This window comes from Echeneis naucrates, chromosome 22, assembly GCF_900963305.1.
Source record: "Echeneis naucrates chromosome 22, fEcheNa1.1, whole genome shotgun sequence".
NCBI lineage: Eukaryota > Metazoa > Chordata > Actinopteri > Carangiformes > Echeneidae > Echeneis > Echeneis naucrates.
The window spans coordinates 14,838,445-14,859,755 of NC_042532.1; the positions used below are offsets into that span (position 1 = coordinate 14,838,445).

General features: G+C 43.3%; 3 protein-coding genes across 5 annotated transcripts; all 3 read left to right on the forward strand.

Annotated features, from left to right (window-relative positions):
- Position 1: 1 nt before the first annotated feature.
- fut9a (fucosyltransferase 9a) lies at positions 2–4,240 on the forward strand. Its single transcript, XM_029493655.1, has 4 exons — positions 2–144; positions 227–330; positions 2,063–2,309; positions 2,567–4,240. Exon 4 carries the CDS (start codon positions 2,575–2,577, stop codon positions 3,655–3,657), a length of 1,083 nt encoding a protein of 360 aa, XP_029349515.1. The 5' UTR covers positions 2–144; positions 227–330; positions 2,063–2,309; positions 2,567–2,574; the 3' UTR covers positions 3,658–4,240.
- A 3,319-nt stretch (positions 4,241–7,559) lies between these two features.
- fhl5 (four and a half LIM domains 5) lies at positions 7,560–13,942 on the forward strand. Of its 3 annotated transcripts, XM_029493659.1 has the most exons (7): positions 7,560–7,649; positions 7,816–7,972; positions 11,247–11,451; positions 11,707–11,881; positions 12,533–12,702; positions 12,830–13,016; positions 13,190–13,942. In XM_029493659.1, the coding sequence occupies exons 3-7, from the start codon at positions 11,299–11,301 to the stop codon at positions 13,339–13,341; spliced, it is 837 nt and encodes a 278-aa protein (XP_029349519.1). In that variant the 5' UTR covers positions 7,560–7,649; positions 7,816–7,972; positions 11,247–11,298; the 3' UTR covers positions 13,342–13,942. The 3 variants fall into 3 exon arrangements, with proteins under 3 accessions (XP_029349519.1, XP_029349520.1, XP_029349518.1); XM_029493660.1 differs by lacking the exon at positions 11,247–11,451; XM_029493658.1 differs by lacking the exons at positions 7,560–7,649; positions 7,816–7,972 and having other exon boundaries at positions 10,305–11,451.
- Positions 13,943–14,724: 782 nt separating this feature from the next.
- Positions 14,725–20,582, forward strand: LOC115035779 (transforming growth factor-beta receptor-associated protein 1). The gene is made up of 11 exons (XM_029493782.1): positions 14,725–15,504; positions 15,659–15,853; positions 16,048–16,202; positions 16,872–16,954; positions 17,071–17,415; positions 17,537–17,594; positions 17,676–17,819; positions 18,007–18,141; positions 18,227–18,365; positions 18,444–18,865; positions 18,971–20,582. The coding sequence occupies exons 1-11, from the start codon at positions 14,823–14,825 to the stop codon at positions 19,103–19,105; spliced, it is 2,493 nt and encodes an 830-aa protein (XP_029349642.1). The 5' UTR covers positions 14,725–14,822; the 3' UTR covers positions 19,106–20,582.
- Positions 20,583–21,311: the final 729 nt, after the last annotated feature.

Consider the following 21,311-nt stretch of genomic DNA (forward strand, 5'->3'; position numbering starts at 1 on the left):
GTGGGGGGGTGTGGAGGAGAAGGAGAAGGAGGAGGAGGAGGAGGACTCGGCGGCAGATCGCACCGTGAAGGTATCATCACCATCATCATCATTTTCCGGGGCTCAAGACGATGGATGCAGGCTCATCCGGACCTGTTCCTGCAAGTAGGGCGGACGGGTGTGATTCTTTCCTTCCTCCTTCCTTCTTCCTTTCTTTTTTTTTTATTTTTTATTATTATCATTCCAGACGCATCCACATCTTCCGCATGTTGCAAGGTGTCTCTGAAAAGGCTCCGGAGCTGCGGAGGAAATGAGAAGAAGGGTCTATTTTGACTCACGCCTGTCGAGATGGTGAGTCCTGATGCTAAAACCCTCAGCAGCTAATTAGACATGATCTCCTCAGAAATAACTCCCCGGCCGGTGCATCTCCATTGATCTCTACGCAGTATTATTAATGTAGTAACGGACATCTTCTACTTTTGGGAGCATGAATGACTTTTTCTTCCATGTGTGTGACTTGTATTTAGATTGCCATCCTCTCTGTTTGCAGCTCAAACATTGTAGCCTACATATTTTTCCAGCATCATTATGCGCAAAAAAAAAAAAACGAGCATTGTTTGGAGGCACATGCAATATTGCAGTTAATGCCCACGTTATTCTCATCAACTTAAGTAATGTCGTTTCATGCCGAAAGCGAAACCATTTTTAACAGTCGATGTACTGGTCTCCTTTGGGGGTTTTTGTTGTTGCTTTTCTTTTTTTAATGACCTTCAGTGTTATGTGGCTGGGAATGAATTCTCACCTGGGATGGAGCGTCTTTTGACAACCAGTGCTGTCTCCTCCCCCGGCAGAATACATAGAAATCAGAGTGTCCAAATAAATACTGCCTGTATGGTTTAAGGTCCCTTTACCGACAGTAATCGACATGTTACTGAAACCATATGAAGGGTTTGGTGTTTCACTGTGAGCGATGCTTCCTGGATCTGCCTCCCTCTCCAGCCATCTCATCGTAGCCTCGCTGCAGACTACTCATCCATGCTGTGCTTTTCCCGTGTCCCAAATACATCACAATGTATTTGGCCAAAAAACAAACAAACAAACAAACCCCCCCATCCAAAAAAAAAAAAAAAAGAAAAAAGCTTTGTTGTGGTGGCAGCTATGCTATTTAAAATGTGAATGAATGACCTCTGGTCTATTTTGTTTGTGCAGAGAAGTGCAGGATGAAGGAGGATAACAAGTGTGTATTGCTATATTACCCTCTCATATTACACTCTCTGACCTCAGCACCATCACCATGGAGACTACAACTTTAACACAGCATGCAAATTTCATAGGGCTGATTTTGGTCCCTGCACTCCTGCATATCATATACATACTGAGTGTATGCATCCCCAAGAGCAAGTAAGTGTAAGTGCATATCGCTGCTGCTTACCAGGATTTGCCTGGTATGAAAATGTATTGATAACGAATCCCTAAAAAAGATTTACTTGACTTATCAGGCATCAGCTCACAGGGTGCAGAGCTGTGTAGTGAAGTCACAGACGATGGGTGTAGATGACGGGGTGCTGCTGCACACATGGCTCATATCATACAGCACGTTGGACAGATGGTGTGAGGAATGCCAGTGCTTGAGCTGCTCTTACTGATTCCAGTGTCTTTCAGTGTTGCTGGGAATAGCCAAACTCTTCTGCCACCCTTTACTTCTGCACTCAACCTGCTTGTATGGCCCCTTTATGCAACATGCAGGTGTGCACAGCCCCCATACAGCTGGCGAGCGCGGGGGGTCTCTCTCCCCTCAGCCTTAAGATGGCAGCATTGTCTTACAATACATAGCAGATGCCAAAAACTAATAACAGCTGGATGCTTATATCCCCGCTTAACGGGCAAATTTGTAATAACCTCAGTGTTTTTGTTTGACTTTCAAGACTTAGTTGTGGAAGTGCAGTGTTCTCCACAGCTGCATGCTGGTTGAATATAACCTTCATGTTTTTGTTTTCCGTATGAGGTGATGCATTGTTTTGTTATCTTCTCTTTGCCTTAATTACTTCTCTCTCTGGTTCTTTCTGTCTTTGCTCACGTAAAGGAGATATCATTAAGAAGACCTGTACATTCAAGATCACACGCACCTCATTAGATGATTAAGAATCACTATAGTTGTGCGCAAGAACAAGGCGGCACCTCTAAGCTGTGACCTCCGATGTTTTCATTTCTGTCGGCGCTGAATCACAGCAAACATTGATCCCATCATCGACCCAATGTAGGAACTGCTCCCTCCGATTCCCACAACCTCTACGCTTGCTTGGATTTCAGCATTCAATTAAATCCACCAGGTTTGTATTATAATGTGCCTAGGAGGAGGACATCATATTTTCTTTATGAGTATTGATCTCATTCCAGGATTTAAAGCCATAGATCATAGCGAGAACAAACTAACAAGCCAATTGAGACAAAAATGATGTTCAGATTCAGTGATTTAGTAAAATGGACATAAAAACACATATGCAAGGCCTTTCCATGTTTAGGTAGCTTCTCTCCTGGTCGATCGTGACTTTATTCTTGCTTTTCTCCTTTGGTTCATCCTTCCTAGGACAGAGTATGCCATCTGCACCTTTTCACAGAATCCTACGACCCCTTCTGCTCGGCACGTTCATCCTGGGATGCTTTGTGACTCTGTTTTTGATGTATTTTAAACCATCCACCAGCTGGTTATCAGGTCCCATAGAGTCAACAGTATCCACGGACCGAGTGAAGAACCTCTTCTCCACCAAGAGCGATAAAAACGTGACCACCGTGCTGATCTGGCTGTGGCCTTTCGGACAAACTTACGACTTGAGCGTCTGCAGCTCTCTCTTCAACATCGACGGCTGTTTCATCACAGCAGACAGAAACCTTTACAATAAGTCAGATGGGGTCATCATCCACCACCGGGACATCTGCACTGATCTGTCCAACCTGCCGCCTCTCCAGCGACCGTCCTTCCAGAAATGGATATGGATGAACCTGGAGTCGCCGTCGCACTCGTCCCAGCTGCCGGGGATAGAGAACCTGTTCAATCTGACTCTCAACTACCGTCAGGATGCTGACATTGAAGTGCCTTATGGGTCCATCGTAGCCGCGGAGGGGGAAGAGGACTTTGTCCCGCCCAGCAAAAACAAGTTAATCTGCTGGATTGTGAGCAACTGGAACCAGGATCACGTGCGGGTGAAGTACTACAATGAGCTGTACAAACACATAGAGGTTCATGCATATGGTCAAGCCTTCGGGGAGTACATCTCTGACCAAGACTACTTCCCCACCATTGCCAGCTGTAAGTTCTACCTGGCTTTTGAGAACTCTATCCACAAGGACTACATTACTGAGAAACTCTATAACCCGCTCTCTGTGGGGACAGTGCCGGTGGTTCTCGGACCGCCCAGGCAGAACTACGAGAACTTTATCCAGGGAGACGCCTTCGTCCATGTGGACGACTTCACCTCTCCCAAGGAGCTGGCTGATTACCTGCTGCTCCTGGACAAGAATGAGGAAATGTACCTCAGGTACTTCGAGTGGCGGCGGCACTTTAAAGTAAAGAAGGCTTATTTCTGGGCAGAGCACACATGTCTGGCTTGTGATTACCTGCGTAGGCACAAGGAGTATAAGGCATTCAATAACCTTGACAAGTGGTACTGGGGTGGATAGTGCTTTGAAGGGCTATGCAGTGCTTGTGCTGTTGATGTTGAAGGCAACGCTTTAAGATTTTTGTCCTTTGGTTGACACGAAGGTTCATTACTGTTCTGTCGAGAGCTCCCAACTGACTTTTTTTTTTTTTTTGTTGTTGGTTTAGTGGCCCGGTGAGGAGCCTTGTTGGTTCATTTGTTTTTTAAATTTGCAAGTCAGTTTTGCTAAGCCTTACTTTGCCTTTTGAGTTATTCAATTATTATTTGTGTTTACTTTGAATGAATTACAAATGCACTACATTTTCTAATTATTATTTCAACCATGTTTTTGTTCGATTATTAGTGTGCATGTTTGACTGGATGTACGTGTCTCTGTAACAGATAATATTCATGAAGCAAGGTTGTCATTTTTTTTCTTTGAACGTCACCTGCTCGTGAAGTGGCACACACTGGGCCTTGCTACAGAAGGAGGCTGGCATAAAAGTGAAAATATTTATGTAATATTTATTCCTGTGAGGCATTATATGATAAAAAAAAAACAAACAAAAACAATCTCATCTGTGCTAGTGATGCCGTCACCTATGCAGTGTTTACTGAACTCAAATGTGAAAGTAGGTCATTTGTGTCAGGTACATATTGTGTACTTTGGGGATTATGTAGCTTTCTTTCTTTTCTTTTCTTTTTCATACTTTGATAACTTTGCATTTGCACTTCTGATTCAACTGTTACCTATCTCTACATATGTACAGTAAGACAGTGGGCCATTGTAGTGTGTGGTTGTTAATGGCATATGGTGATCATAACTCCGGTTGTCTCCGATAGCAGATGTGACTCTGCTCTGTGAGGGGGAGGTTGCTATTTTAATCATGTTGTGAAATGTCCATTGTCACATGTTATGTGTCCCAGTGCAGACGGATGCCATGTGGATGATGATAGTACAGTACAGAGCCATTCATTGTACGGCAATGTGAATCTCTCACACAACCCATTCTGTCGCGTTCTGATTTGACCTATGAAAGTTTGCAATTTCTGACAACCGTGAACAGAAACAGCACAATATTTCAACACAATTAAATCATTGTATTGAGCAAATTTTCTGTGTGTACTAGACTTTCATCCAGCAATTTGACTTTAAATATTAACGCTGATATCTTCGATTATTTCCTGCAGATGTTAGCACGTGATTTAAATTAGTGTAAACTTGAGCAGTTCACGTGCTTTGGACCCGTTCAGAAAAAAATGGGAGACATTTGTGAGCACTGCAGGATTTCCATGTCTCTGTCTTTGAATCATCACACCACAGTTTTGCCTGGGGAGTCAGTGGCTGCATGTGAAAGATATTCTTCTGGAATTTTTTGTTGTTGTTTACAATTCTGTTTACAGCACTTCACCACTGAAGATCACACGACGAAAGGACAGCTCGTCGGCTGTTGATATCACACTACTCGTCAATATTGTCAAACAGTTATATCACCGAACAATGCATCTCAACAGCACTCAGCAGCTATTGACACGATGGTTACATTTTTACTCAAGAACTGTGCAAAACCATGTCAACATCTTATGCAAGATAAACTGGCGGCTTCTTGGTCAATAAGAATCAATCAAACATGTGTCGGGTTATTTTCATTTTGATATTTTTTTGCTGTCAAAGGGACCATTGATGTAAATGATGATGAAGTCAATTATTTTTATTATTAAATATGGTTCAAAATACCATAAAGAAAAACCTGTATATAAACCTTGTTGTAAACTGAATCATCATCGTCTAATGGGTCCACTAACGAGAATGAGGGAGTGCCTGCGGTGGTTGCATTCACGGGGAAAGGGCACAGAGTGCTGTATATACAGTATTTTTAATGTTCAAATCTCTTTAAAACATGGAAATGTTGTCAGGCAGTGAATTTGATTTCGCTGTATCTTTGTTGAGTGAAGCCGGTGCTTCACCAGTGAGTGAAGATGAAAGGAGAGAGACTGTCCACAATTTTGGACAATTTTATCAGGCAATTTTACACTGGCGAACTTTTTTTGTCTTCGATTAGTTGGGAATCCTGTTGGGATGACCTAATTGGAAAAAGTTGCGTGAAAATGCAGCAGAGATACAGCACTTTCATTCATGTGGAGTTGTGTGACTCACTGTGCTGGTGGCTGTCTTAGATGGAGCTATTGAGAGTTCAGGAAATGTCATCTAGGGCGTCCTGTAGATTAACTATGAAACTGCCATTCATGGTTTCATATTGTACAGTCTCATCTCATGTATGAAAACAAAGGTTTTTTTGTCCAATGTTGTTGGTGACTTTTAGGGACAAACGATTCTGTGTGTTGTCTGTCTTTCAACCCTTCTCTCTCTCTCTCTCTCTTTCTCTCTCTCTCTCTTTTTCTTTCTTTCTTTTTTTTTTTGGCACAAAAACAAAAAATAAGGAGCTGTGGTTTCTCAGCTGTGAGTGTGTCACAGCACCAGAGAGTGAATCAGGCTGTCTCTGGATCCTGTCTGACCTCGGACTGATATTGCTGGAGTACTTTAAAAACCCCCCCATTATACTGAGTGAGTCAAAATCATGAAGACATCTCCAAAATTGCTCTTTTTCTGCCGGTTCACTGAAACAGTCAGTGAGTCACTCAGTAATCAAGTTTTTTGCCAAATCAGTGTATTTTGCCAAATGTTGTGTTTTAACTGTAGATGTCTGATAGTGTCAAAAAAATAAAGAAATGGATAAATGAGAAAACGTGAAATAATCAGAAACTTTTTTCTTTGTTTTCAGACACACAGTTTGCGGTGTATTTGATTATAATTTGAAATTGTTTTGAATTGTTTAAAACAAAAACAGTTTTGTTGTGATTCTGTTTACACTCAGTTTAAAAGTAATACTTAAGCGCACTTGTTTACTTATTTGCCAGGAGTTAACATAATTAACTTAACATAATGACTGAACGAAGAACAAGCCTGCAGGCTATCTTATTTGTCTGGACTGTGCATAAACCACAGTTTTACATAAATCCAAATACAACATAAGATGGTTATGGTAATCTTTTAAGGTGCTGGCAGGAGCTTTCGTTTTCAGTCTTTATGCTGACCCAACCTAACAACTCACTCACTGTAGCTACATATTAACTGTACAAAAGTGAAAATGATAATGACCTCATGTTAGCAAATATAAATCTGAGCGTTTCATTGAGTTTGTTGGTGTTGACAGATTTTTATTTATTTTATTTTTTCTGTTCTTGCGTCTATATCAAACTGAATTTCCACAGTTGATGCCCACGCTGTTCTACAGTGCCATGTAATGCAGGCGGAGGTATAAATAGCAGTCCAAAAGCCTTGATAAGAGATTGATGCGCGCAAGGAGAGTACGTTGTGGTGGTTACACCTCGATCCTCCAGCTGTTGTTAGTTACCCCATATCTTTGCTAGCGCTCTGGTATTTACAGTCATCTCCTCCACCAGATATAACACATCTTTGTCAACTGTCTCAACTCATCGCTGCGGGCCAAAGTGTGTGAAAAGCGTTTGTGTTGCCAGGATCAGCAGCAAAAATAATCCATCAATGTCAGTCAGGGATTAATGGAAAAGTTCAGGTGGTGTTTTGGGGGTTCAAAAAACTCAAGACAGTGCCAGAGAGGAGGTCAGTGTCCTCGGCAGTGGATTATACATTGGCTTTGCAAAATATAGAACATCTAATCTCTCGTTCTTCAAAGAACAACATGTTGGAAAATGGGTTTATTTGCTTTGCTGCCAAGTGTAAGACACTTCTCGTGTGTTTACCATGAATGTGTAGGTAGAGCCAAGAGCACTGTTTGTTTTCATTTAGACTGCAAGCCTGGCTGGAATTAAACAAATAAGAAATGTCTTGTTTATCCTGAAGAACCTGATTTCAGTTAAATAAGATGATAGATGCAGATTACCTGACCAGCCGGTGGCAATGGTGCAGCATTTAGCAGCTAAACGGGCAAATCCAGGAATATTCAGGAGGTGGCAGCGACCAAAAAGAGAGCTTCACCTGGAAGACACAAACATGTAACAATTTCTCTGTAATTTAAATTTGACATTTTTAAATACACAGGCAATTTAATAAATGAACAACATGTTACATGCCCACACATTGATGACTGCTTGGTCTTTTGAATCATCGAACAAGCTGGAAAAATTTCAGTAAACTTGAGGCTGTTTATTTGTACTGCAGAACTTTTGCAATGGAAAGACTTTTCAGCACAAGGGCCTGAGGCTGAAGTTATTATTCCTGGACAGCGTTCCTGAGAGCTGGAGAGGAAAGGAAGTCTTCTGTTGGGGCTCTGAAGCAGCATGAGATTCTCTAAAGATTGTGACTTTCTCTGTTGAAGGTAGGCAAGATTTTCAATGTTCTTCTTTTAAATAATGGATCATTTTTGACAGACTCTAGGTGTGAAGACATATTTTGGTCAAATATTTAAGCTTTGTGCTCTGGCTTGTATGTAAATGTAATCATTAGCTTCCTACCGAGTTTATCAAGCACGAAATCTGTGAGCAAGGAGGAGGCAAGACATCGAGGAGGAGGAGAACATTTTGATGGATTGTTCATTCCTTGAAGAAGAGAACTTTCTCGCCTCTTTAGCGGCTGAGATCATATGTCTGGCTATGTGACAGGTCTTGTCACCCACGCATACCATGACTCATTTTGGTGAGAACTGGGGGAGGGTGGTGGCAGAGTTAGTGAGGGCATTACCCAGGTCCTCCCTGAAGGGGTGTAAGGTTTTGGGAGATTGTGGACTTAGTAGATTGTATCTCGTTGCCCCCCCTGGCAACCCCCCTATGTGGCTATCTTGTTCCGTCGCGAATGCTGCATTGAAAGTGAGCTCTGCACGTCGCAGAAGACAGCAGAGGCCTGCTCAAAGGGCCAGGTTTGTGTGAGTCCTCTCATTAACAACCAGAGCCGCCAACCCCCCCCGCCCCCCAACCTAATGGAGCCCACTTATGCTGTCATCACCATGCCAACCAGCTGTCAACTCTGGTGCTGAGAGGCTTTTGTGCTTCGGAAAAATGCTACTGTGTTGTGTTGATCTGTCTCAACAGTCTATGACAAGTCGCCATCTCACAAGAGCCACCAAAGCAAATGCCTCTCTTCTTCTTTGAGATCATTTGATTAAGGGGAGTTTGGGGGGGGGAGGGGGCACCAGCTACTGACACCTTATTGTAAAGCTTGAATACATTAAGATAAGAGGACACCCGAGTCCGGGTCAAATAAAGGCCTATTTATTGGAACTGGACAGGCTGCATATGAAATCTGTTGGCAGCTGCTCACTAGTTGACTTCAGAGGATTAAGCAGGCAAAAGGAATATGCAAGATCAGCAAGCTTTTTGCTCCACAGCGTTGGCACTATCTGATGTCGATCTTATTAATCCAGGAGACAAACACAAGCACCTGTTATCTATCCGATACGAATCAGGGAGGGCTACAATAATATTACAAACATGCATGCATGAAAAGAGATTAATACTGACAATGTGAAAACTATACATTCATCCAATCCTCAACATTCAGTGTGTATTGTTGACTTGTTGACATGCATTGTATTTTTCACGATTTCCTTGTTGTCAAAGCACTCAGAGACGAGTGCTTTTGTTTGCTGGCAAATATGGGTCACCTCCACCGCTGGCTAGATGTCACATGACCAAAGACATACTATGCAGTAATACAACAAAGATTAAAGGCCATTAGGAAGCAACCGCTACATATGTCCTACAGTTGGTTTATTTAGGGTCTGCGTCGCTTTGTGATTTTCAGCCACTGATCTGAACAGCAGCAGGGAGCAAGGAAACAATGCTCTGGTAATTTAATCCAGAGCAGGCAGATAACTCAGTGTAATCCGGTAGGAACAACCTATTTAGCTAGAAGAAAAACCTGAGGGCTGGCAAGGCTTTAAATCAGAAACCATTCCGACACTCAAGTTCCTGATGTGAGATGGTTCGTTCTGCGGTGAAAGGCTTACATAACATGTGTCTCGTAGGTCAAAAATAACACAGCCTTCCACTATTCCTTAGAGGTCTTTGATACCACCTACAGACAACACACACCCATGTCTCAGCATCAACCGTTGATCCAAAAAAATGGTTGGCACCCCATGTATTTATTACCAGACTGTAATTCGAGATAAATTCTTGAAGGAGTGAAGTAAATGTAGATAGAAGACAGAGTTGAAGGGAGTTTATCCAGAGAGTTGCATTCCTCTCAGCCTCATCCCTGTCGCTGACCTTCCTGTGTGTGTACGAGGGATTAGGCTTGTGGGCTGGGCTGGTGGGCTTCCCGGGCTATTTTTACAAAGATGTTTGCTCCCTGATCCTTTTGGAAAAATGATAGGAGCACATGTTATGAGATTCAAACGTAATTAGGTGACTGTCAGTCACAGTTATGGAACCATTTTTGATTATTATCCAGGCGGGGAAATATGGTTCTGTGTTTTAGAGACACATTTTGACACATCCAACTCTGCTTTCACTTAGTGTGGCTGATTGTGCCAAACATACACTCAGACAAACATGAAGCATGTGAATTATCTATTGTGCTCTAATGATATGAGCAGGGCACCATAGTTAGAGAGCCTTTATTCCACGGCAGCGCACTGAGAGAGGGGTTTTAATGACGTTGCAAGAGTATCGTTATCAACAAGATGGTCACCATTAAGCTGTCATTTCAGCTCCTCCTCCATTATCTTGCCAGTGATGGATTGAGCATCCACAGGCCTGTAGCTTCACCCTTCTCAAGTGCTGCCAAGGCACTCTCAATAGCCACTGAGAGGTCCTGGCAATATAGTGCAGTACCTGGCAAGCACAAAGCTGCTGGCGCCTACCTCTCATAAGCCATCTGCAACTGCTTGTGTGTATAGCAAGCACTGGCAAAGGCCATAATTTTAGTCCAGATATATGACAGCATCCAAATGGTGGATCATCTCTAATGGGGCGTCAATACAGTGTGTGAAAATGTGAATTTTTATGCACATTTTTACCGATATCACTGATATGTGCGGCAACTTGAAATTGTTCATCAAGTTTTGGCCGCTGGCATTACAGGCATTGTAGACAACCACGGTGCCCAACAATAAAAAAAAAAATAATAATCCATCGCCGCGTTATCAGACTTCATTTGCATCATTGTTGTTTCTGTATTTTTGACGTGGAGCAACAATGTTTGAATAAGCTCCAAGGCTTAGTGATCTGCGCACCATCAACTCCCTTAAAAGGTGCAGAAGGATGCGACAGAGCATGTCCATTCTCCCCAGAGATTACTGCTCATAAGAGGGCCAGTATTTATAGATGATCAACCCCCCCACCAGTGGATACCCCTAATCCTGCCTCACCCCCTTTCATCCCTGCTCTAAGGTTGTGCCTTGACTGCTCGTGCTCTCTCTGCAGCCCCGGCTTCAGGCTCATCTTCGCCCCATTGCAACTGAGTCGAGATTTTCCTAATACAGTGCTAGTTTTTTTATTTATTTTTTTATTTATTTTTTTCTTTTCAGATTCTTTTGAAAGAAGAGAAAAAAACATTTTGCTTGGCCTATTTACTTAGTTGATGATAAGGGTAAAGGATTGCCTGGACTATTATAAGGTATTTTGTTCAGTTCTATTCTCTTTGACCTGCAGCTAAGAAAGGCAAAAAAAACTAAACAAAAAAAAAAACAACCCAACATCCACCATGGAGCGTTTCGACTGCCATTACTGCAAAGAATCCCTGCTGGGGAAGAAGTACATAATGAAAGAGGACACGCAGTACTGCACTAAGTGCTATGAAAACCTGTTTGCTAACTGCTGTCAGGGATGCTCTTCGCCGATTGGCTGTAATTGTAAGGTAAGGAAGAACCAGTGTTGCCTGGAGAACAAAGGCTCTGATGTCACAAATGTGTAAAATAAGAACAAATGTTGTGTAATGATCAGCAGTTGAGAGAGATTTCATACATTTTGATCAGATTTTGACTATCTGACGATAAAACCTTTGCTATTGACGTTCTCGTGCATGTTTCTGACCTTGCGTGTGCTAATATATAAAATATTTCACTTTGAAAAATTACCAAGTCCAACAAATGTGCATGTTAAACATCTACAGGACCTGTCTTATAAGGATCGCCACTGGCATGAGCAGTGCTTCAAGTGCGCCAAGTGTGGCCGATCTCTAGTGGAGAAGGCCTTCGCTGCTAAGGATGATTTGTTGATGTGCACTGAATGCTACGCCCTCGATTACTCCTCTAAGTGTACCACCTGCAAGAAAACCATCATGCCAGGTACCCTGAGAGACACACACTGTCGCGTTTGGTCACAAGAAATGTAAACAGAACTTATTGAATTCGAAAGTTCCTTCTTGACCATCGTTAGTTCACAAAACTACATCACCACAAATTGCCTTTAGCAGCTTTTAGTCTAGCTTTCAGTCATTCATCAATTCATTCGTCCATCTTGGTATTGAAATGAAAAACAGATTGAATTAAGATAAGGATTAGATCGTCCACAAATGCATGGCACAAGGACAAACTCCCTCCGCTAGGGACGATATGATTAGTAGCTGCGGAGCAGCTCCTGAACAGACCTTGTGGTCAGACAGTAGAACTTTAAATTTCAATTTTTAAGCAAATATGGATGAGAATAAATAGGAATTTGAAATCAGCAATACCACGATGAGCCAAAATCGAGCATGAGGGATCATGTGATCATGCAAACTTGTTTCATCGGTAATGGCAACACAGCTCCTGTTTTATGTATTTAAATATGAAAGCGACACAGCAATGCAGTTTCCATCATTCCCAGAAGTCTTTCCAAGGCTATTAAGACAGCGTCGTCCTTCCCTACAGATAAAGCAAGGCCTATTTTGGGCAGCAGTGCGTTTCTGTCATGAAGGTACCATATGCTGACTAAGCCGCTCTCGTCCCCTGTGCCAGGTTCCCGCAAAATGGAATACAAGGGGAACAGCTGGCATGAGACCTGCTTCCTGTGCCACCGCTGCCAGCAGCCAATAGGAACCAAGTCCTTCATCCCTAAAGACACAGGCTACTTCTGTGTGTCCTGCTTCGAGAAGCAGTTTGCCTACCAGTGCTGTGCTTGTAAGAAGGTGGGGTTGCAGCTGATTTTCCTCTCGATGTGTTGACTCCTGCAGTGACTGTACAGTGAACGGATGCACCTTGGGAGTAATCCCATTGTGTTTCCCTCTGCGTTATGTCTGTTCTGGTTACCTTTAGGCCATAACAACAGGTGGAGTGACCTACCAAGACAAGCCCTGGCACCGCGACTGCTTCCTTTGCATCGGCTGCAGAAAGCAGCTGTCGGGTCAGCGTTTCACCTCCAGGGAGAACTACCCCTACTGCCTCGAATGCTTCAGCAACCTCTATGCAAAGAAATGTGTGGGCTGCACCAAGCCCATCACCAGTGAGTCACTGGTTGTGTGCTCACGTTTTCATTTACTCACTGTTTCGTGCGTCTCGCTCGCTCTTTTCAATGCCACCATCATTTGCATTTGTGTAGGAACATTCAGAGAAACAAAGTGAAAAATATTGCATTAGCTCGCACGTCATGTAAATATCTGTGTTCGGTGCTTGCAGGTCTTGCAGGGGCCAAGTACATCTCTTTCGAGGAGCGCCAGTGGCACAGCGAGTGCTTTGCCTGTGTGCAGTGTGCCGTGTCATTGGTGGGACGTGGCTTCCTCACCCAGCGTGACAACATCTTGTGCACCGACTGCGGAAGGGAGAAGTGACCCTTCCATGAAGGGTCAAAGCTTAGTCCAAATAACAGCAGGGCTCATTTTCTGATACAGATACTGTTGGCTCATGAGTATTTCTACCTAGCCTGTTTGACATCTAAACTAACTGAGTGAAAAATGCTTATTTAGGTGTTAAAATGACAATTAGCTCAATCACACTGCTAGACATGTATATTTGAAGTTTAGGAGTATGTGCAATTGTTGATAATAGATCATTTTTTTCCTTTCATACTTTGTAAGGACAAAATGTTGCGAACATTGTAGAGCTGACTAATGTCTCTGTGTCAGGTTATTTAGCAGATTAGTGACGGATAATTGACAAAATTGTACTCTCATTAATGAAATTTTAACATAATGCATGGCGTTAGAGAAGATGGTTCATCTTATATAATAGCAAACTAAATATCTTTTTGATTTCTTGTGTCACAGACGGACAGAATTCAGAAATGAAGCAGCGGATTGTTAAAGAAAATCACATTTAAACCTAGTGCATATTAGTTTAATGAAAAAAAATCCTACACACTGAGGAATAATATGCATGACTTAGCCTGAAATACTTTACATACTGATGGTTCAAATAAAGACCTGTGTGTACACTTCATGCAGAGATGGATGTGATTTTGGTGCTTTCTGTCCTCATGTTTTATTTACGGCAACAATGCCATCCAGAGGAGGAGAGCAGACATGTCGCTTTTTTATGAAATCCCTCAGGGAGGACGGAAGGCAAAAAGTTCAGCATAACAAATATAACTGTGATGGTAGGGTTAAAATCCAGATCATTTTATGACCATATTGTCCCCCGTCAGTCATCCTTTAAAAAAAAAAACAAAAAAAAAACAGTTCAGTAAAACAAACCTCTGCTGTGTTTCAGTTGCCTCTTGACCTCATCCTACCCAGCTCCTGCCCATTGTAAACAAACTGAGAGCGGCCATATAAGGTTTGATTGGTACGTCACATGCTCCTCTACTTGTCCATTATCCTCTGACCAAACCCACCACTTTGGTCCTCGCACAAGCCAAGAATACAAGTGACCGTAACTGTGGGCACCTCAAAATATCCGTCTTCTTCGCCCTACCTAATGTTTTGATACTTGTAAAAAGTTGGCTTTCTTGGTGAGGCAGCTGGATGAGTTGTGTAAGTGTCCTCACATGGCAGGATGAGAGGCGCAAAATGCTGACATAGATTTCCTGTCAGGGTATAGTCACGTGGGGGGGGGGGGGGGGTGAAACTACTTTACACTTCATAAAGCAGTGCAGGGATCAAAGAGGAAGGGGGAACAGCAGCGAGGTAGGGACATCTTATTTTACACATTTTACTAAAGCAGAGCTGTGGATTTAGGCAGATACGGGCTGAAAGGGCTTTTCACAGTGAGAGTATTACTGCTGAAGATCTTGTCTGCTTGCTGGTGAGCTATTACTTGGGTTTTACATTTTGTGAGTTGCACAACCAAAGTCAATCAGTAATACATTTGTGCAATGGCTTTTAAAGCGTTCACAAAAACACATGTCCATGAAAGGCCAGAAGCCCCAAAGGAAAAAGACAAATCCAGCATTGAGTGCCTTGAGTGCTACAATCAAAATGTTTATATAGGGACCAAAAGTGCAACAATCCAGCATCTCATCCTCCAAAGCGGCACTAATGGAGACCCAAGTCAGAGCAAAACAAGAGTAGGTGGGGTGAGAAAGCTAGGCTCAAGCGGCCCGGTAGCCAAACTGAGGGTAATCCCACTTTTCAACCATCTGCTGGTCCTGTGGGACCGGACCTTGACTGTCCTCAACATGTTCTCCTTGGAACCTATTCCTACTCTGAGGAAAATCCAGCATGTGTCTTTGTTCGAGGTGTGTGACTCATTGCTCGCAGCTCAGGCAGGGTGCGTGGAAATGGCGACTTCGTCCAGTCGCAGCAAGGCGATCCGGATCCACGTGGTGGGAGTGGACAGGTGGGAGGTCGTTAAGCAAATCCATCTACTTCAGCATCCTCTAGCCTTGGCAGTGGATGGTACCTGTCTGTGTCTAGCCACCTGTGACAGGTATCTCCTCTGTGATGCTGAGACGGGGAACAGAGAGGAGCTTTTTCCCCACAATCATAACAGGCAGCATGCCATCGTGAGCTTAGTGGGACAAGGGGAATTCCTCCTGAACGGGCCTGGATCTTTAGGTAAGATAAATGTTTGTGGTGAATGTTCTACGGGCTGTTACGCTCAGACATCTCCACATGTTATTCCCAGAGCAGCTGTACAGTTAATCATCTCACATCACTCCCCCATACACTCATCTAACTGGCGGTTATTTGCTTTGCCTTCATCCCTCAGGCATGTTTGTGATGAGGACAGGGATTTGCCAGCGCCCTCCCCTGCAGTGGCCTGTGGACGTCCTGGCAGCAGGAGCGTGTTTCCCTTATATTGTTTGCCTGCAGCCCCAACGGCTGTCTGTCTACAGCATGTTAGATCAGCAGTGCAAACAGACTGTGAGTCTGCATGGAGCAAAGGGTCTACTCTCTACGCCAGGTAAACCGCAACACCGCAACAATCCTGGAAGATTGTTGTCCGACAGCCTGCCAAACTGTGTGTCTGTGTGGGTTTTGGTTTTTTTTCCTCTCTCTCTCTCTCTCCCAGTTTGCATTTATTCATTCAATCATTCTTGCGCCCACTGTTCCTACACACTGAGTGTTTCTGAAAACGGAAAACAAATCTCCCCTCAGATGGCGTGTTAGTGTTCACAGAGAGAGACATTTTCAACCTGAGTCTGGTGCCGATCGAAGAGCAGATCCAGGCACTCGTAGGAGATGAGAGGGTCGAAGAGGCATTATTACTGCTGGACGGAGTTCAAAGCCGTTGTCCACTTGACTCATACAAGGTGAAATTAAATTTGCCATGGAACATGATGCCAACATTTTCCTGCTTTTTTTTTTTTCCTCTTTAAACGTTCTAAAAACTAAATTTTAGCCGATGTCTATTTGCAGGTCCTTTTATTTCTTTAATTGAATTGTGCTGAATGGAAAACAGAGTAAATGCTTAACATAACCACAACACCACAATGATATTAAATGTGCACAATGTCAACCTAGGTCACCGGTTTCTTTAGCACACGATGCACATTTGCTAGCTAGCAGTGAAAACTGGAGCTGTGTGTATGTTTGCTGCCGTCTCCGGGGCTGCGTCACATTTGCATCATCTGATACTGTAACTAATTCTCACTAATGTGCAGGTGATGTGCGTGCATTAGAGGCCCAGCTGACATTATTTTATAGGGTTTGAGTTTCATATTTAGGTGCATTCCAGTCAGATGAATGCAACTGAGGGCAGCAGATGGTGCCTGCGATTTAGCGTAATCTGTTCCACATCTCAGGTTTCAGGTTAGAGGTGAGCAGACTTAGAATTAACATGCTGATGAGCCATTTGTCAGGATTCATTGTTTGAAGTGTAAGACACTGCCCCTTGATATTTAAGGTCTTCCGCCTGAATAATCTCAGCTTTTGTTTTGTTTTGTTTTGTTTTGTTTTGTTTTGTTTTGTTTAACTGGCAGGAGCTGCAGAAGGCCATAACTTGCTTGGCTGGATTTGTTCATTTTTACCAGGAGAGTTTTTCTGAGGCCAAAGATCTATTCATGTAAGAGTAAATACATTCATACATTCAAAACACAACAAGACTACAAAATAAATCATAGCTGTTATGGAGTGTGGATTTTTCTGACACGAGCCAATACATGTTATCCTCGTGAACAGCAAAGGTGAGTTGGACCCCAGAGAAATCATCCACCTGTACCCAGACATGCAGTCGTGTCTCAGCAAGGACTTTCAAACTAAATTTGACCGAGTAAACAACCGCAGGGATCTCCAGGATCGGAGATCCAACAGAGAGATGTGTCATCGTTACCTGGCCTTCCTGGGAGACTTTCTCAGCACCATCAGAGGGACCAAGCAGGACCTGGACTGCACTCCAGAGGTGGACTGCGCCCTCCTGAGGCTGTACGCAGAACTGGGAGACAGTGAGAACCTGCATCAGTTTGTTGCATTTCCTAACAAATGCAGGGTGGATCTTTGTGTTCCTGTTCTGGAGCAACACAGCAGGTGAAGATAAATGATTGTTTCTTATGAATATGGCTTCTAAGTCAAGATCAAACTGGAAAATTCTAACAGTTTGGGTAGATTTTTACTATTTCTTCTTTCTGCTTGATCTCTTTATTTTCAGATTTTTTGCTTTAGGTTTACTCTATCAAAGCCACGGGAAGCAAATGGATGCAATTCAGGTATCACTGGCCTGAACCTCACACTTGTACAGCAGCTACATGTGGAAACATTGAGTGTGCTACTGTGTTATATCCTTTCAGACTTGGGTGAAGATTGCAGATGGGGCCTTCAAAGACCCTTCTTGCTCAGATGTTTTTGGTCACATAGTGTTGACTCTCAGTCAGCTGAAGGACAGACACACTCTGTGGACATTTGCAGACTGGACTCTGCAGAGAAACCAAGAGGTGCCTTCCTTTCTCATTTCCTCAATTTGACTGCAGAGGGCAGAGTTGCACAATACAATTGTGCCGCTCCCATATAAACAGACTGCAAAGCAAGACGCACTTAACCATATTAACTAAATTGCCCTGATTATGGGGCAATTATTGGTCATTAATTCACCACCAACAACTTTTCCTTAATTTGAAAAAGACAGGTGTGCAGATTTTCACCGAGCGTCTGCCAAATGATCGCCAGGAGACAGAAGAGGTCCTTGTTTTCTTGGAGAAGCACCCAGTGGCACTGGTTTTGTATCTTGAGTTCTTAATCCAAGACTTAAGCAGTGAGGTAGGCACAACAGCAGAAAACTGACCTAATAGCCTGACTCCTTTATTAAATATACTGAGACGTGATTGTCGTAATCTGCCCTCAGGAGGAGAGACATCACAGCCGTCTGGCCTTGGCATATGTTACTCAGACTCTGCAAGAGGAAGCAGATTTGAGGCCGACCAGAGAGAAGCTGCAGCAGCTGCTATGGGAGTCCAAATTCTATGACGTTTCCACAGTATACGGTGTGTGGATGCCTTTTCAGAACATAAATAGAATCATCAACAAATTACACTAAATGTCTTGTTTTTTTCTCATTGCAGAAAGAGTGAAGTCAACAACCCTGCATACAGAGAGAGCCATTCTGCTCGGCAGGACTGGGGAGCACTCCCTGGCTCTGCAGGTGCTCGTTCACCAGCAGCGTGACCTCCAGGCCGCAGAGGACTACTGCTGCAGGGCTGCCCGGGGACGGGATGCTCAGTTCAGGCAGACCCTGCTAATCACCCTGCTCCATATCTACCTGAGCTCCGAGGAACTCACCAGCACTGCGGTGGACCTGCTTAACAACAACCCTCACGCTTTTGTGGCGGAAAAGGTCATCCGGCTCCTGCCTGACTCCTGGTCTGTTCAGCTCGTCTCTCTGTTCTTGGCTCGCTCTGTCAGGGAGACCTTACACCAGAGGCGGATGGCCAGGCTGCAAAAAGCGCTGGCCCAGGCAGAGCTCATGAGGCACAAGGTCACTTGGGTGAGTTTAATAACATAGTTCACATTTTGAGCTGAAGTGAACATTGTGTCTACTCGTTTCCTTTTTTTTCTAAACACGGTTGCCCTTTTGCTCCCTCCTCCATAGATACAGGCCTCAAAAACAAAGGTCAAACTGGACAAGGGGCAGAAGTGTAAGGTTTGTCAGAGAGACATCGCAAAGCCGGAGTTTGCCTGTAACCTGCAAGGTGTGATGATGCACACCACGTGCACTGAATCGTGAAGACACCGATAGAGCAGCCTGTTGTCTCTGCACTCTTCGCAATCACATTCATTTCTAGTTGGATAAGTGTCTGCTTCCTACCCGATCATTTATCCAGATTAGACTGTGTCATCTAGGCAAACTCTCCACAAGGACTCAGTTCATGGACCTTGGACCAGACATGTTCCCTGATTAGGAAAAAGAAAATATATTGTGTAAATAACTGGTTTCAAAGTGCAAAAGAGCATGCAGTGCACTTTTTCAGGGTGGCATGTCTGAGCTATTTCCTAGAGACACTGTAGACAGCAATAGCTATAAAGTGAGTTGTGGAGGACACTCAGGGACATATATTCACTGATCAGACAGTGGTGTTTTGCATGGAAACCACCTGTGGTCACCCCAATGACCAAAGATAACTTGACCATCCTCCGCTGCTGTGTATATGCATCCCCACCATCATGGTTTCCACTGACTGTGTATATTTGTAGGCATACAGTTCGAAATAGAAAGTCAACATGCTGTATGTAAGAGACTTTATTTATCCTGTCTGTGCATTAATTTACATTTATGATCAACGGGCAAAACAAAAAATCCAGATTAAAAAGAGGAAAGATGAGAGGCGAAAAGGTTGACGAAGCGCAGAATTCCGGGTTATTTCTATCGTAAACAACTTTTAGAAGAAACCAAGTGACACGTCTGCACTTTGTGTGGAATAAGATGAATTGGACGCACTTTTAGCCGACAGCATCCCTATATCATTAAGGATCATCCCAAATAATGACACACAAACTCCAGTGTGTTCCACATGCACAGTATGGAAACAATGTGAATAAACTTAAACACATATCATTAAGACAGACAACACCAGATTCGAGAAGTATCTTTCTACTCCGGTCAGAATTTAGTCATAAAGGGCTAACCGTAACTACACGTGCTTTTCTACGCTTATGCATTTTGGGGCACAAGTTAAGCAGACACCAAAGGGGGCTGGAGCAGTGTGACTTGGCTGGACTACGAAGTTTTTGGCCAAGGCCAAGTGACTAATTGCAGTGTAGATAAACAGTGATTTATACGCATGTGGGATGGGATTATCTTTTTAGCCCACTGCCAAGATTTCTGCCATTTTTCTTTCCTGATGAGGCTTTTGCGGCTTTTGTCGTTGTGACTGAGGGTCTATGAGGCAATCGAGAGTTGTATTCATTTAATGTTTCACAATGTGGATGTTATGAAGCCTTTGGGGAGTGTAACTAGGATTAAGGGCTGTTAAACATCTTCACTCCACTCTGTGTTTCTGAGTGCATAAATTTTACCTCTGTTTCGTATAAATGAGCCAAATCATAGGCTGGAGAACCTTCAGAAAGCCTTATTCCTGCTTTTCTCTTTAATGTGGTTATAGGAAAATTGCACCATCCACTTCTTCATATTGGCTCCTTGTAATTTCGTTAATCCAAGCATTTAATTTCACTCTCCTGTTAAGTCATAAGCACTGCTGCATCAACAGCAGAAAGGTATTGGTGCAACTGATAATCTTTTTTTTTTTTTTTTTAACTTTTTTGAGATTTGAAGGGAGCTTCTTTATATGGACTGGCTGTGACAGCAGCTGCTCTGTAATTGGCTGAACATTGGGCCGTGCCTGATAGCCAGTGACCACTGGGTGGACCTGGGTGCCAAATTTATGTCCATTCCTTCTCTTTCTCAGACACCCACAGGGAACATTAACGTTGTTTTGAACATGCGTGGTTATGCTGTGCCTCAAAAACGTTTTTCCCATCTTTGATGTTGACCAACAGCCGTAAGCAACCAAATGGTAATTAGCAGACAAGTACAAAACAAATTTCACCTTAACAATTTAGTGTAAAAAAAAATAGTTTTTCATCTGATGCAAATGTTCTGGTCACTGAGTATCACAAGTAGAAAATCTCTGAATCACTACAAGGTGCCATCCAGATGGTTATTTCAAACATGAGGGGAAAGGAATGGATGCATGGTGGGCATCCAGACACCGGCCTCCCATTATAAACATCCATGCGGCCACAAAGTCACAGTTAAGAGGAAAAAAAAGAACATTCTCTTCTAAATTTTAGGAGAGAAACGCCAGCCGTCTGGACTGTAGGACGTAAATTGTTTTCATGTTGACATTGTTTTGTGTGGAGTGTAAAGAGCTGTTGTGGGATGCCATAAAGGGGCAGTAAATACTTTTAGAAATCAGCACACAGGCCTAACTGCC

Bases quoted from the DNA above. Each gene is read 5' to 3' on its own strand.
- LOC115035779 (XM_029493782.1), top strand. From the start codon at position 14,823: ATGGCTTTTAAAGCGTTCACAAAAACACATGTCCATGAAAGGCCAGAA. The intron at 17,820-18,006 runs GTGCCTTCCTTT...AATTTGAAAAAG, and splicing joins CTCTGCAGAGAAACCAAGAG to ACAGGTGTGCAGATTTTCAC. The intron at 18,142-18,226 runs GTAGGCACAACA...ATCTGCCCTCAG, and splicing joins TCCAAGACTTAAGCAGTGAG to GAGGAGAGACATCACAGCCG.
- fhl5 (XM_029493659.1), top strand. From the start codon at position 11,299: ATGGAGCGTTTCGACTGCCATTACTGCAAAGAATCCCTGCTGGGGAAG. The intron at 11,452-11,706 runs GTAAGGAAGAAC...AAACATCTACAG, and splicing joins CGATTGGCTGTAATTGTAAG to GACCTGTCTTATAAGGATCG. The intron at 11,882-12,532 runs GTACCCTGAGAG...CCCCTGTGCCAG, and splicing joins CAAGAAAACCATCATGCCAG to GTTCCCGCAAAATGGAATAC.
- fut9a (XM_029493655.1), top strand. From the start codon at position 2,575: ATGCCATCTGCACCTTTTCACAGAATCCTACGACCCCTTCTGCTCGGC.